We start from the raw sequence: 14,836 nt of genomic DNA on the forward strand, positions 1-14,836 counted from the left end.
CGAAAGGCAGGACGTGCAGCCTCACTGAGCCAGCCCGCACGCACTGCAGTGACGGGGCGTGATCACAAGATGGCCTGCCAACCCCATGCCTGGAAGCCTTAGCACACACTTGGCCGACCTCCTAAGCGCTGGCTGTGTGAATCTGCGGGAAGAACCTGCAGACAGGTCAGCGGGCTTTGGGTAAGAGCTTGTGTGACCCACCCCTCTGACGATGCCCCTGACTTGGCTTTCAGTAAGGTGCCAATCTGAATCTGGGCTCTGCCACTTAGCTGTGCGACTCTGAGCGAGATACTAACCTCTCCGTACCCCAGGGTCCTCATATGCAAAATGAGGCTAATCAGAGTACCTCCCTCATGGAGCTGTACATTGGACTCGAGCCGGTGGTCCCCGCGGGACAGGGTGGGGGGCGGGGGACGGGGGCAGCCAGAGCAGAGCTCTGTGAAGTCTCGCCTTCCTTGCCAGGCATTCGGTACTGCTTACTGAACACCTCCTCTGTGGCGTTGCTCTGAGTCAAGTTCTGGGTCTCTCGAAAAAACATCCGCCCAGCCCTGGGAGGCCAAGTACAACAAGAGGGACCTCCCGACTGTGCCCCCTCCCCATCAGGGACAGCATCCAGGAACAGTCTTCAGCCTTTAGGTTCTTGTCATTTCCCTGTGGACAGTGGCCATTGTCTCAGCTGTGCAGGATGGTATATAGGTAGGAGCCTCTTGGGGAAATCTGGCTGCTCTCCCCGATCTGGACATCGCATCAGCTCCACGGAAGAGCCAGCTTGCTTGAGCAAATGTAGATTCAAGACAGGTCTTCTGCCTTCCTCCCAGCGACCACACAGGGGCCCCCAAATCCCCCAAAAGAGTGTCCTGGAGCCCCCTGCACCTCCCTCCTCCTGCCCACCCCATCTCCAGATTGCAGGTAGGGTCCAGGTGTCCAGGGCAGGGTGTTACCAACTGTATAGACTTGGGTGGCGGAGGCGGGGCTGGGAGCCAGGACGGTTCAAGGCCTAGAAGGGATAAGATGCTAAATTAAAACTTCCCAAATGTGGATCTGATTTCTTAGGCTGGACAAATCTGTCGGATATTGAAGCCAAGTGGCCCCAGCCTCCAGTCCATTGCCCTGACTTTGATCACCATGGTCACCTCTCTAACCCCCCCGGGACCCGTTCTCCTCGTCTGCAAACCCTTATGGAAGGCTGTGGCCTGCAGGGCGATGTGCAAATGTCCATTCTGGCTTTTGTGACCATCCCAGCCAGGGCCCAGCCTCTCTCACAGCCCCACAGCCCTCCCTCCGTGGACATGTTGCTGCTCTGCCTTCTGCCTTTGTTCAGCCTTCTGCTCCTTCTGGAAGGTCCTCGCTGCTCTCCTCAATGGGCCACAGGCGTCCTATAGATTCAGTTCCAAGATCCCCTCTTCTGAGAAACCCTTTGTAGAGGCTATTTTTTAGGCAACAGGCTTGGGCAAGGTAAAAGGGCCCACGGTGACCACCCAAACAGGCTCCTTAGAGAACCCTAGGGGGGTTGTACCAAAAAAGGAAAATTCCATACATTCCCACACCGACCCACCGCTGACCCCGCTGCACCAGGCATGTCCCTGCAGGGCTCCCAGTGTCCTCTGCGCTCACTGGCCTGTCTCCCCTGCGGAGGGTGGGAGCTCCTCCAACAGGAGAACCGAGCCCTTTGTAGCTTTGGGCCTCGGCAGGATTCTCGCCCTCGATACTTCTGACACCAAATGTGGGGGGGCGGGGGCGGGGGGGCGGTTCCCCACCAACAAACCGATTCTCCAACTCTCCAGACACCGTGGGGTGTCCTGCAATTCAGTTCAGTTCTGACGCGAACTACCGGGAGCTGGCATCAGTCCCGGAAGACTGTCCCCACTTGAGACACCAGTCGCAAGCATGGGGTGCCCAGGGCACCCAAACTTCTGTCTGACTTGGCTGTTGGCTACAAAGTCAGGGGTTCCTATGACACCCATCCCTTCAGTTTCCGGAATTTGCTAGAATGGCTTACAGAACTCAAGAAACACCATCACTGGCTTATCGTAAAGGATGCAGATGAACAGGGTCCAAGGTCCCAAACAAAGGAGCTTCTGTCCCCATGGAGTTAGGGTGCACAACCCTTCCAGCAAGTAGATGTGTTTGCCAACCCAGAAGCTCTCCGAACTCTGTCACTTAGGGGTTTCTATGGAGGCATACCGGCATGATTAATTAACTCATCTCATCGGCCATTGTGGTTAAGTCAATCTCCAGCCCCTCTTCTCTGCAGAGGTGGGGCGTGGTGTTCAAAGTCCCAACCTCTTAATTTCACACTTGCTTCCCTCGGCACAACCAGCCCCCATCCCGAAGCTATCTTGGGGCCCAGTAGGAGTCACTGGATTAGCATAAACCCTGGTGTGACTGAAAGGGGCTTGTTATAAACAAAAACCGCTCCTCTCACCCGTATTGCCCAGGAAATTCCAAGAATTTCAGAAGCTCTCACGTCGGGAACTGGGACAGACCTATGTTAAATAACAAAATTCAACCAAGTAAATTTGAGAATCTAATTGGCTTTATTAAATGATCCATGGGGCCGGGAAGCAATCCATCTAGCAAGGAGAGAGGCACTCAGGAAAGTTGTACATAATGGAAGGTTTTTATAGACGGAGGGTGGGGGTGAGAACGTTATTAGCAAAACAAAGTAAATAAATAAAGATTGTTTCAGAGAAGGTTGTTTGCCGGGGGAAAAGCAAGAGCCTTATTATGCGGATTGCCTTATCTTTCTTTGAGGGAGGGGAATGGGGAGGACCCTAGGTGACAGATTCATTGGGGCCGACGGAAAGAAGTATTTCCTGACTGACCAGTTAAGGCCACCTTTCTGGAGGGGAGATTGAAACTGCGCTGAGTTTGGGGATTAAGCTGCGGTTTGGGAACTCAGTCTAAATGGCCATCTGGGACCTGTGGCTTTCTTTTCTTATATCACGATATCACAGGTCCTCATTGCAGGGCCTGGCACGCAGTAGGCCTATTGAATGAAGGAAGCACGGTGTTCTGAGTCTCACCTTGCCCCAAGGGCACCTAGCACTGAGCCCACCCTGTGCCTTGGGGGGCATCCATCACAGGCCCGCAGGGGCTTTAGAACCGCGGCTGCATCTTGGTTTCCCATATGCCCAGCTCTCCTTGACCCTCAGGCATGTGAGGGGTCAGGACACAGTGGACATAAGGGGCATGGCAGAGAGAGAGGGTACGTCTGGTAAAGGTGGCCCCCTCGGCCTGTCACTCAGACACAAATGTCTGGGGGCTGGTGGGAGGGCCTGGCAGACGATCCTGAGGACCGTGTGCCCTCCAGCCCAGCCACCCCTCTGCCTCAGCCAGACAAGGAGTCTCCGGAAGGCGGTGACAAGGCAAAGCGCCATGGCGCTGGCCTGGCATACAGAAGGCCGGACACCATGCGCAAAAGCTGGGTGGCTGGGCCAGCAGAGGGATCAGGGAGGAGTGAGGCGCTGCAGTTAGAGGGGGCGCCCTCTGCGGGAGTCTGGGGGCAAGGTGGAGCTCTTCTGGGTCCCGGGGTGCAGGCTTTGGAGACGATCGGGTCCCCGGGTCCGGCTCCTGCGGGGGGGGGGGGGGGTGGGGCGGGGAAGGAGCGCGCAGGGCCCCCGCGAGCTCCAGGGCCAGCACGGGCGGTGCACCGGGCGGCCGGCGCCTCGCTTTGTCCGCCCGTGCAATGGGCGCGTAGCCGCAGCCCGGCGCCGGCGCGCGGGGGCCGGCCCAGGACAAAGGGAGAAGAGGGTTTGCAAACCGGGAAGCGCCGGCGTCAGCGGGCCGGGGCGGGGCCGGGAGGCGGAGCTCGGCCTGCGGCCCCGCCGAGCCCCTAGTCGCAGTGGCCGCGGCGGCCGGGGAGGCAGCGGCGGCGGCGGCGCGGCGGCGACAGTAAGTGCGGGCCGGAGGTCGGGCGCGGGCCTGGCACCCGCCCAGCTCTTCAGGCTCCCGGCGGTCCCCTGGGGCTCGCGCTTCGGCGGCCTCCCCGCACGAGCCCTCCCGGGGACTGCTCCACGGGAGAGACCTCAGGGCCTCCGTCCCAGCCCCGGCCCCTCCTCTTGGGCGCCTGTCGCTGTCTCCCACCCCATCATCCCTTCTCTTCCTTCTTGCTCCCCTCGCCCTCAATTTCCCCCTTTCCGGGTCGCTATCCTCTTTCTCTCGCCGCGCCCCATTCTCTGCCCTCCTCTTTCTCCTCCTCGTGGATTTCCTGAGACCGGACCTCACCACCTGGGGGGCCCGGGTATGGACACATGAGCCCAAAGTATCCAGAAGGTGGCTGACGCTCAGTTCCAACTGGGGAGTCTGAGGCTGGAGGTGTCCACAGCCCCAAAGCCCATTCTGCCACGGCCTCTGGGCGGCGCCCTGTGTTCCCCAGCAATGTTTTCCCATAGGTTAGCACCAGCTCCCCTGTCCCCGTTTCACAGGCGGGGAGATCGAGGCCCGAAGGGGAGATTGACTTAGCCACAGTCAGAAACCGGGTCGGAACCGGCAGCCAGTTCCAGATGGTGGCCTGCAGCGGCCCCAGGCACCACCCACTTCTGCTTCTTGGTGCGGGCGCTGCCCCTACCCCCACATCCCCCAGGAAGGGAGCAGGGCCAAGCCCGGCCGGCTCCTGCAGATGCCTGAGGGGCACACGCCAGGCCACAGCCCGCCCGTGCTGACGATACCACGGCTCTTCCTTCGGTTTCTTTTTCTTTCTTTTTAATCCAAAAGCCAGCAGCTAGCTTTTATGAACCGTAATAAGACTTTGCTCACTCCAATGCCCTGGCCTGTGACCCAGGTCGGAGAAAATTTCTGGCTCCTTCTTCAGAAGCTCAGTCAAGGCTGAATGGTCCCGGACAAATAAATGCCTGGAGATGAGAGTGGGCTGGAGTGACCCCACCGTTGGCCCCCGCACCCGCCCCTGTAGCTGGAGCATCTGGAAGGAACCACTTGCCCTTATGTCTGTTGTCCTACACGGGTCATCATTTTTACATTTTTCCACACTAATATAGAAATTTGTGTGTGTCTGCACATGCCTGTGTGCCCACCCTGGTTAGTTTGTTAGTGGTGGGCTCCCTGTGGATCAAGGCTAGGAAGGGCTCTGTTCAACCAGGGGAGTTGAAAATAGACTTGCTGGCTTGGAGGCTTAGGTATGTACCTCTTGCTTGCCGCTCCGGGGTACAAGCTACCCCGGTAGGAGAGAATATCCTGGCCACGCAAAATCCATTCATTCAGCAAACATCGCTGAGGGTGCCCTGCACCCTCTTTGCCTCTGCTCACAGCTCCCTGGCCGTGAGGCCTTCTAGAAGGAGATCTGGACTTGGAGCCAGCAGACGTGGGTTCACACTGCCAGCCAGCCTCCTCTCCCGCCCGGGCCTCAGTCTGCTTGGCTGTGCGACCTCTCTCTTGCCATTTGGGGGGCTGTGTGACCTCGGGCACATGACTGAACCTTTCCGAGACTCTCTCTTCCTCTGCGAAATGAGTCTCAGCGTAGTGCCTATCACGCTGGGCTGTTGTCAGGCTCAAGTGCGGGCCTTTGACCGGCATTGCATGAGTACCGGGTTGCGTGTTAACTCTTGGCGATTCTTACTGCTCGAATGTGGGACAAATCAAGGCCTCGTTCTTCGCCCCTGAAAAAAGGAGGCAATAATTCCTGTCCTGACTTCCAAGGAATGTTGTGTGGCCCTCCTGAAATAGCAGAGAAGGCTCTGTGCCTGCGGGACGGGGTGTTCCCCTGTCCCCAGGGAAGAAAGGCTCTACTCCGCCTGGCTTGATGCTGTGACTTAAGGCTCAGCCTCTTAATGGGAGCCGAGCTGCGCTGCGTTTATTTCTTGATGTACTGGGTGACGGAGGGGGAGGGGAGCTGCTACGGGAGACACTACAGTGTCCCATCGTCAGCTCTTTGGAAGTACTGCCATTTATCAAGCTGCTGCCATGTCCTAGGTGCTATATAGAGCATAGAAGCGGGCATACGACTTTTCAGCCGAATCCAGCAGCCAGCCGCCAGGTGACAAGCCCACGGTGGCGGGGAAGACGCTGACGTTTGTGTAAGAGCTGCTCCCACGGTCCAGGCACTGACAGCCAGCTGCAGTTGTATAACCATCGTAAGAAGGCCTCCCTCGGTTTGCAGACGGGGAAATCGAGGCTCCGAAGCATGGCCACTCGCCCAAGGTCATGTCGGCGATGGTTCCTAGCAGAAATTTCGGTTAGTCTTAGGTGCTATCGCAGATTGGGAGTGGCCGTCTCCCGGTGGGATGTGAGGGACAGAGGTGGGGGCCGGGGCAGGAACTGCCAACCCAGCCTTGGCCGTGGACCTGGTGTGTGACCTTCCACTCTTCGGACCTCTAGCTCCCGCAAATTAAATGAGCGAGTGGACTGTTAGATCTCTTAGACACCATGGATTTTTGGCGGTGGTTGTGTTTTTAATGCTATTTACTTTGAATGTCTTTGCTTCTATTTATGGTTTTATTTCTGAACACATAATACATTCATGTCGTTCGAAATTCCAAAGGCACACAAGAGTAGGGAGTGAAGATCCCTCCCTCCCCATCGCCCCCAGCCTCCCGCCTCAGACGTAGCCACTCTTTGAAATTTCTTGTGTGTCCTTCCAGAGGACATACATACGTATGTGTATATATTCTCTTCCCCACGCAGCCCAGCCCTGCTTTCTGGCTTATTTGCTACCTGTGTTGGCCTGCGTGGGAGTCGGGGGCGGGGGGCGGGGGGTGATCCTTTGGTCACTTACCGTTCCGATATCTTGTCTTTCTCCCTGATCCTTAAACGTGAAGCTCTCTAACCGTGCTTTGGTGACCCAGGGTGGGGGCGTGGTCAGCTTGTAGGACGGTGCGTCCCTAGCTGTGCCCAGGCTAAGCTTCTGATCACCTGCCCTGCCTCCGTTTCCCTCTCCTCCAATAGTGGCCATGATCTCAGAGGATGACTTTCACCACAGTGCAAACGCCACCTACAGACCTGCAGGCAGCAATCTCCGAGCTGACCAGGAAGCGCTCCTTGAGAAGCTTCTAGACCGCCCGCCGCCCGGCCTGCAGAGGCCCAAGGACCGCTTCAACGGTACCTACATCATCTTCTTCAGCTTGGGCATCGGTGGCCTACTGCCATGGAACTTCTTTGTCGCTGCCAAGGAGTACTGGCTATTCAAACTCCGCAACTGCTCCAGCCCAACTGCAGGGGAGGAAGCCACGGGTTCGGACATCTTGGTAAGGAAGTGTTCATCCCGGGAGCGGGTGGGGGCGGTGGGAGCAAGCAGCCTGGTTGGGGCGAAGGGCAGCTTTGCTTGGGTTTCCAGGATGCTGAGAATATGGATGCAAGCCAGTGAGTCGTGTGGAGCACAGTAGAAAGGCTTTGATCCCGAGACATGCTTTGCGTTGTGTGTGAGGCCTCATGCTTCATGTGGTGGGGAGAATGGAAATGGATAAGACAGGATGGCAGCCCTCAGACTGCTTACTGTTTCACTCGGGCGGAAGACACGAACGGTGATTCTGTGCAGTGTCACAGGGCGAACCCAAGAATCCAGAGTTCGTGACTCTGGGGATTGGAAAAGGTGGCTCTAATCGCATTAAGGTCAGCTGTTACAGAAAGTTCCAAAAAAGCAGTGCTAAAACAAGCTGGAAGGCAAGTTTTCTCCCGTGTTCAAGTCTGGAGGGGCCAGCCCAGCGCTGGTGTGACGTTCCGTGGGGTCGGAAATTTTGTTGCTCTATCAGGTATAGCTTCCATATTAAGGATCCCCTCACAGTCCAAGATGGCTGTTGGAGCTCCAGCCATTACAGCAAGAGGAGGAAGAGAGGCATAAGCACATTCCTGGAAGTCACACTCACTGCTTCTGCTTACATCGCATTGGTCAGAACTGAGTCGCATGACCACATGTGCTGCAAAGGAGGCTGGGAAATGTAGCCTTTAAATGTTGTCATTATCCCAGAGAACCGTGTGCCCGGATAAGCTGAGAGGTGGTACGGTTAAAGGCGATGGGGGGAAACGCAGACTCGAGGATAAGTCCTTGTCACCAGGGGAGAGATGGCTGTGACTCAGAGCAGGTGGATAAGAAGGGAGAGGAACTTTCAGGTGGGAGAAAAAAACCTGAGCAGAGGCAGGATGGGGGAAAGTTCTGGTGTGTGAGGGGCAGTAAAGCACCGAGCGTTACTCGATGTGGGGTGCACCTAAGAGAAAAACGAGGCTTGAGGTCATTGCCCGGGCCCCGAAGTCCTTGCTCAGGCCTTGAATGCCAAGGTGAGGAGTGGACATTGTGTTTAGTCGGCAGTGGCACCACGCCCCCTCCCACCATCGGGGCCCTTCACTGTGTGGTATGACTTTTCCCTCCGGCAGGGGCAGTGTTGAAGAGATTATTCTGCCACTTGTTTTTTTTTTTTTTTTTTTTTAAAATTTTTTTTTTCCAACGTTTATTTATTTTTGGGACAGAGAGAGACAGAGCATGAACGGGGGAGGGGCAGAGAGAGAGGGAGACACAGAACCGGAAACAGGCTCCAGGCTCCGAGCCATCAGCCCAGAGCCCGACACGGGGCTCGAACTCACGGACCGCGAGATCGTGACCTGGCTGAAGTCGGACGCTTAACCGACTGCGCCACCCAGGCGCCCCTATTCTGCCACTTGTTAAGACGGTAAGGAAGGCCCCACTAAGGGAGAGAGGTCGTGCTCAACTCCAGATACTACAAGGACGTGTGGGGATTTATAGCCGAGGAGGAGGGTGAGGGCTCAGTGGATGAAAAATTAGTATGAAGAGCCCTCAAGGGCAGGGGGATTCTTGCTAAAGGCAGGCCAAGGGCCTGTCCACCAGGGGTGGGGGATGTGGAGCTTGCCCCTATATCCGGGGCGATCAGATATCAAGGGTGGGGTCTTCTCGAGAAATTGACTTAGCAGGATTCTTGCTAGGACTGGGCTGGGCCAAGGTCAAGGCCTAGTGGAGAAGAGGACTCAGAGGTTTGGTTAATCTTTATCTGGAGCCTCGGTGCCCACAGCCGATCTAGGCTGGTGTCTGCTTACTCCTGAAAGCTCACGGATGGGGAAGGTGGGGCATCTCTGAAAGGCTGCCAGATTGGGGGTTGCCAGCTGCCTGTCTCCTCCAGGACACAAGAAGAGGGAACGCTAGCAGACCGGAGCCATGCCCCTCAACTGGCCCAGGCAGTGGCTCACCACCCCCTTTTCTGAAAGCACTTTTGAAATCCCCGACCGAACCCTGAAGAACTTTCCCCAGTCTTGTAGGGATAAATCTGACTCATTGACTGGAGCAGCCCTGTTGTCTGTCTCAGGGACTCTACATGACTCCACGTTGGAATCACCCAGGGAGTTTTGAAAAAAATCCCAGTCTGCGGCGCCTGGGCGGCTCAGTCGGTTGAGCGTCTGACTTTGGCTCAGGTCACCATCTCACGGTTTGTGAGGTCGAGCCCCGCGTCGGGCTCTGTGCTGACAGTGCGGAGCCCGGAGCCTGCTTCGGATTCTGTGTCTCCCTCTCTCTCTCTGCTCTTCCCCTGCTCACTTGCTGTCTCTCTTTCAAAAATAAGCAAAGATTAAAAAAATTAAAAAAAAAAAAAATCCCGGTCTGAGCCCCACCCCAGAGATTCTGATCAAATTAGGCTGAGGTGGGGAATGGACAGGGTTATTTTAAGACTTCACGCCCTCTCCCCTGGCCCCAGCCCCTTGATTCTGACCCCCTGCCAATGCCTGTTCCTATTGACTGAGGAATTTGTGGACACCCCCAGAGCCAGAGCAGTGTGGTGTAGACCCATTTCCACAGCTGAAGGGATGTCATGGGAAAGTAGTCTAGTAGGTTATTTTTATTTATTTTTTATTTTTTTATGAAATTTATTGTCAGATTGGTTTCCACACAACACCCAGTGCTCATCCCAAAAGGTGCCCTCCTCAGTGCCCATCACCCCCCCGCCCACCCCCCCATAAACCCTCAGTTTGTTCTCAGTCTTTAAGAGTCTCTTATGGTTTGCCTCCCTCCCTCTCTGTACCTTTTTTTCCCCCCTTCCCCTCCCCCATGGTCTTCCGTTCAGTTCCTCAGGATCCACAAAGGAGTGAAAACATATGGTATCTGTCTTTCTCTGTATGACTTATTTCACTTGGCGTAACACCCTCCAGTTCCTTCCACGTTGCCACAAAAGGCCCTATTTCATTCTTTCTCGTTGCCACGTCGTATTCCATTGTGTATCTAAACCACTGTTGCTTCATCCATTCGTCAGTTGATGGACATTTAGGCTCTTTCCATCATTTTTGTCTAGTAGTTTAGAGCCTCCTACTCAAGGTGTGGTCCCCGGATGGGGCATCGCCTGGAAGCTTGGCAGTGAGGCAGGCCCCTGCCCCAGACCAGCTGAGTCAGCAGCTGCACGCTAACAAGCCCCCCAGGTTCCTGAGGGGCGCAGTAGAGTTTGGGAAACACTGCCTGGGGCCTGGCTTCTGGAAGCAGACTGCAGGGGTTCACAGCCTGCCTTTGTTTGTACGTGGCTCTCTGGCCCCCGTGCTGCCTCATCTCCCTGGTATGTGACAGGAGGATGCTACTATGACCAGCTTCTTAGGGTCCTTACGAGGATTAAGTAAATTAAGACGCGTACAAAGCCCTGAGCACAGGCTCGGAGAAGCTACCCCTCTAAGTTGCTGTATAAACATTATTATCGTTATTATCACTTGGGGGATGGGGCCCACACTTCTAAGCTGCGTGTGGCCCTGGTGTATTTCCAGACGTCTGGCTTGGCTGGGGTGCTTTATGATCCGCTTTTATGTACCAGTGACTCAAGCATCCCGGTTTCTGCCAGCCTCGGTAAATTACCCAGCCCACTTGGGCTTCATCCAGAAGATCCCCGTCTGTCTGGGCCAGCACCCGGCCATGGCAGCCCCCAGGGCTAGACGGAGCGTGCACCTGTTCTGTCCAGCGCCCCCCCTTCCCCTCACCCCGGGAGCAGGCTGCCTGGGGCAGGAGAGGAAGCACAGGCCGGTGTCTGGGAGAGGGGCCTCGCGCAGTGGACGTGTGCCGCGAACTGCTCTCGCTGTAAGGCGGTCCCTTCCCAGCTGCAGGCACTTAGCATTCCAGGCCCTGCTACGATGCTTTATTGCCTCTTTCCAAGCGCTGGCAGGTGCAGATGTAGTACCTGCGGCTGCCCGGAGCTCCTGGCTCTTGGCATCACAGATGAGAGACCTGTCACCCCTCGATTCATGGGCCGGGTTTGGGAAGCGAGCATGCTGGGGCGTCTCTGCATTTTGCAGGCTGTTTTTCTTTGCCTAATTCCTCGTTCCTGCCACCCACCTCCCCAGTTCTTTCCTGCTCTCTTCCCGATTTCCCTGCAAGAAGGGGCTGGCCGGCTCTGTCACCTGAGGGCCACTTTGGGCAAAGGAGGGGGAGAGTCAGATGGGTCTGTCTCCAGCCACCACCTGCAACTCCATAAGCTGTGGGTCTGGATGTCGGGTTTTTTCTGTACTTTCCTTTTAATATTTCCCAGGGATGGATACCATTGGGTGGGGAGTTGGGCTTAGTAGGATTGTTTGTACAGAGCCCCTCCCCTCCAGTTTATGTCACTTTCAAGGTCACCGCCCGTCGCAGGCTCATTCCCTTCTGCCTAGAACAGTTTGGGGGATGATTTAGAAAGCGTCCTGCTCACCCGCCCCCTTGTCTCTAGTCCCCGGAATAAGAACTTTGAATAAACCCCCACAGGCCTTTGGGCCCAGAGCCCAGAGCCCACAAAATTACAGCATAAACAAGGAAGAATTTCTCTGAAAAGGTTGTGCCGCAGGGCACCACGGTGGCCACCGTCTTCTGTCTTCTGTCTTGCTGAGCCCGACTCTGGGCCCCCTGAGCTAGCAGGGGTGTTCAACTCGCCTCTCGTTAATTCTGTTTCTTCAGACAAAAATCCAGGCCCAGAGAGGTTCAGTAACCTGCCTCAAATCACATAGCGAGGAAGGGCTGTAGAGAATGTCACGGAGAATTTAGATGAACACATGATTGCAAACTTGGTCAGGCTCAGAGAGTGGCGTAGAGGGGACTCTCCCGGAGAGGGGACCACCCCGCACCCTGACTCCGCCAGATGGAGAACCTGCCCTTGGTCCGGCCTCCTTTTCCACCCTGGGAGAACAGGTGCCTCAGCAGAATCCAGCCCCTGGATTCTGGACCCACCTTCCAAGCTGTCGGCATCCCCGATCCCTTCCCCACCCCCGCCCTCCTGGCTCTGGGGTTTGTAAGCCATCCCTGATCCTGCGGGGCATTCCTGGCCCTCCACTGGCCTCTCCTGCAAGCCTGTCTGGGCTGCCCCTGGGCCAGGGAGGATAAGCCAGACACGCCCCTCTGCCTGTCCCCAAGAGGAGGGGGACTGCACCTTCTCCTGGTCGTTCCCTGCCACTAGCCCTGCGTGGCCGCCTCCTCACACACTCTTCTTATGTGCCTCGGCCTGTCCAGGGCTCCTCTCCGAGGGGACTGCGGGACACGGCCAGGTCATTGGGGGGGTGGGGGGGCAACCTACAGTCTGCCTTGATGTCAGAAGGGCTGGGTCCCCGGCCTGGCAATCTGCTGCTGCCCCATCCAACCCGTAACTGGAGGGAGCCCCAGTAGCCCAGTGTACCCCCATCAGGTGCTTACCCCACGACTCACTATGTTGAGTGTCGGCGGGGGGCAAGGGGGGGGTGGGCAGGGCACTGCTCAGCACGTTGCCGGCCTCAGCTCATTTAACCCTGCAGCACCTCCACGAGGCAGGGCTGTTATGATCCATGATGAGAGTGCCCACTTCACCGATGGGCACGCCTCCCCCACTGAGCTGTGAGCTCGTTGGGGACGGTGAATGCAGCTCTCTTAACCATATATCCCTGTGCCCTCGGCCGGCACAGTGCCCAGCACGTCGTAGCAACAATAAAAATTTGTTGCGTTACTTTTTGTATGGTTGGGGAGGGGAGCTCCATCACCCCAATCCAAGATAGGGATGGCCCGGGTCTGCAAAGGACCAGAAGATCCGGGAGTCACGGTGGCCACCACGAAAGTAGTCCTTTCGCGGGCGTTGCCACGGACATGAAGCAAGACCCTGACGTAGGGAAGGGACACAGGTTGGTCTAGTTCAGCAGGTGGGGGTCTAGGACATCCCCTCATTTATAATTTATAGCACCCTCGCCCTGGCCCAGCCCCTCAAGACTCCCCCCCCCCCCCCCCCCCGCCAAAGCAGCAGAGCGTGACTTGGAAGCTATTCCTATGAATAAGGACAGACATCTCAATCCAGAGAGGTGGGGTTAAAGGAACCAGGGTAACTGGTTTGGAGAAGAGTAAACTGGAGGACAGGTTATCAGAGGGGTCTTGGCAATGACCTGCTGACTTTATAAAACCCCTGCTATGAAGCCCATGCCTATCCGCCTTTGGACCTACTGTCTTTATCTGCGGGATAACCTGGTGAGTGAGGTGCTGTGCTCCCCAGTTGCCTAACGGAGTAACTGAGGCTCCCTGGTCCATGGTCATCTGCTAGCGAGTGACAGAACTGGGTTCTGGAGCAGTCCAGAGGTGAGCAGGGCCTGTGCTGCCAACCAGCGTGCTCTCTGGTCTCCCCATCTACCCCGGTGGAATAGACTAGAATCCCGTGGCGAGCTTTTAAAGCCTACCTGCCTGCCCCAAGCACCCATCCAATTCTGGTGTAATCGAAGGAGGGGCCTGGGCACGAGCATTGTTACGTTCTCCAGGTGAGGCCAATATGCAGCCACATGACCCCAGTGAACCGTTACCATGGGGGGGGTGGGGTAAGGAGGAGCTGTTCTCTGCCCCCACCAGAGCACCCACCGGATAGACTTAGGCTGCATGATGAGAGTTCTCTGGAAGAACTGGCTCCCGGACAGGTCATCAGAGCTCCCCTCGGCTGCCGGCTTTGGGCCCCCTGTGCACACAGACCCCGGCAGCATCTACACAGTGTTCGAGATACCACCCAGAGGGAAGTGCTCCCCAGGAGCCCAGCCACTGTGCTGAGGGTCCTGGTTCGTTCAGTAGTTTCACAGCATTTGTTAAACACTCTGCTGTGTGCCAGAGGCTTTATTTTCATTGTCCCTTTTGGTCCTTCCTACAGCCCCAAGGGATAGGGATTATACCCATTTTACAGAGCAGGAAACCAAGGCTCAAAAAAACAAGGGAATCTGTGCTCACTAAGCGCGAACTAAGTGACAACTGGGACTCCAGCTGGGCTGCCGGAACCCATGCTGTCCATGGTCCTAACCCTGTCCTCCGTACCAGCGTTTGCAAGTGCTTTCAGACGGCTTTTGACCACAGTGCACATTTCACTGGGCAGGACTTGTGTCTGTGACAGGGACAGTAGCATCCACTCGAGAACAATCTCTGGTCAGAGTTGGCAAAGAGGAGCCAGTGATTGCCAGTGATGATCTCATAAGTGGCTACAAGCCACCTAGGCTGAGGACGGAGAGCTGCCTTTGGATTTAACCTCGCGCGGGTCCTCTGCGGCCTTGGGGAGCAGTGCCGAGGGGGAGGGACAGAATCTGGACCCCAGGCTGTGAGCCAGAGGGCACAAGAGGAACAACACTGGAGGCAGCAAATGTGAATTGTCTCTCGGAGTTTTGCCTTCAAAGCTCTCATTCTAGGGGCGCCTGGGTGGCTCAGTCGGTTGAGTGTCCGACTTCGGCCCAGATCATGATCTCGCGGTTGATGAGTTCGAGCCCGGAGTCGGGCTCTGTGCTGACAGCTGGGAGCCTGGAGCCTGCTTCGGATTCTGTGCCTCTCTCTGCCCCTCCCCCGCTCATGCTCTGTCTCTCTCTGTCTCGAAAACAAAATAAACACTAAAAAAAAACAAAACAAAACAAAACAAAAGAACCAAAGCTCTCATTCTAGAGGAGTGAGGCAGGAGTTCCAGGGAAG

At 56.3% G+C, this 14,836-nt stretch overlaps 1 protein-coding gene across 1 annotated transcript in view; it reads left to right on the plus strand.

Moving 5' to 3' along the window:
• The first annotated feature begins 3,755 nt into the window (after window positions 1–3,755).
• The window catches only part of SLC29A3 (solute carrier family 29 member 3), a 43,902-nt gene continuing 32,821 nt past the window's right edge, over window positions 3,756–14,836 (plus strand). The window contains exons 1-2 of the mRNA XM_086679915.1: window positions 3,756–3,894; window positions 6,901–7,199. Of these exons, the coding sequence (XP_086536041.1) occupies window position 3,894; window positions 6,901–7,199 (300 nt within the window). The 5' untranslated portion in view covers window positions 3,756–3,893. The remainder of the gene's footprint in view (window positions 3,895–6,900; window positions 7,200–14,836) is intronic.

This window comes from Puma concolor, chromosome D2 (genome assembly GCF_028749965.1).
Source record: "Puma concolor isolate L17-30 chromosome D2, mPumCon1.1.hap2, whole genome shotgun sequence".
NCBI lineage: Eukaryota > Metazoa > Chordata > Mammalia > Carnivora > Felidae > Puma > Puma concolor.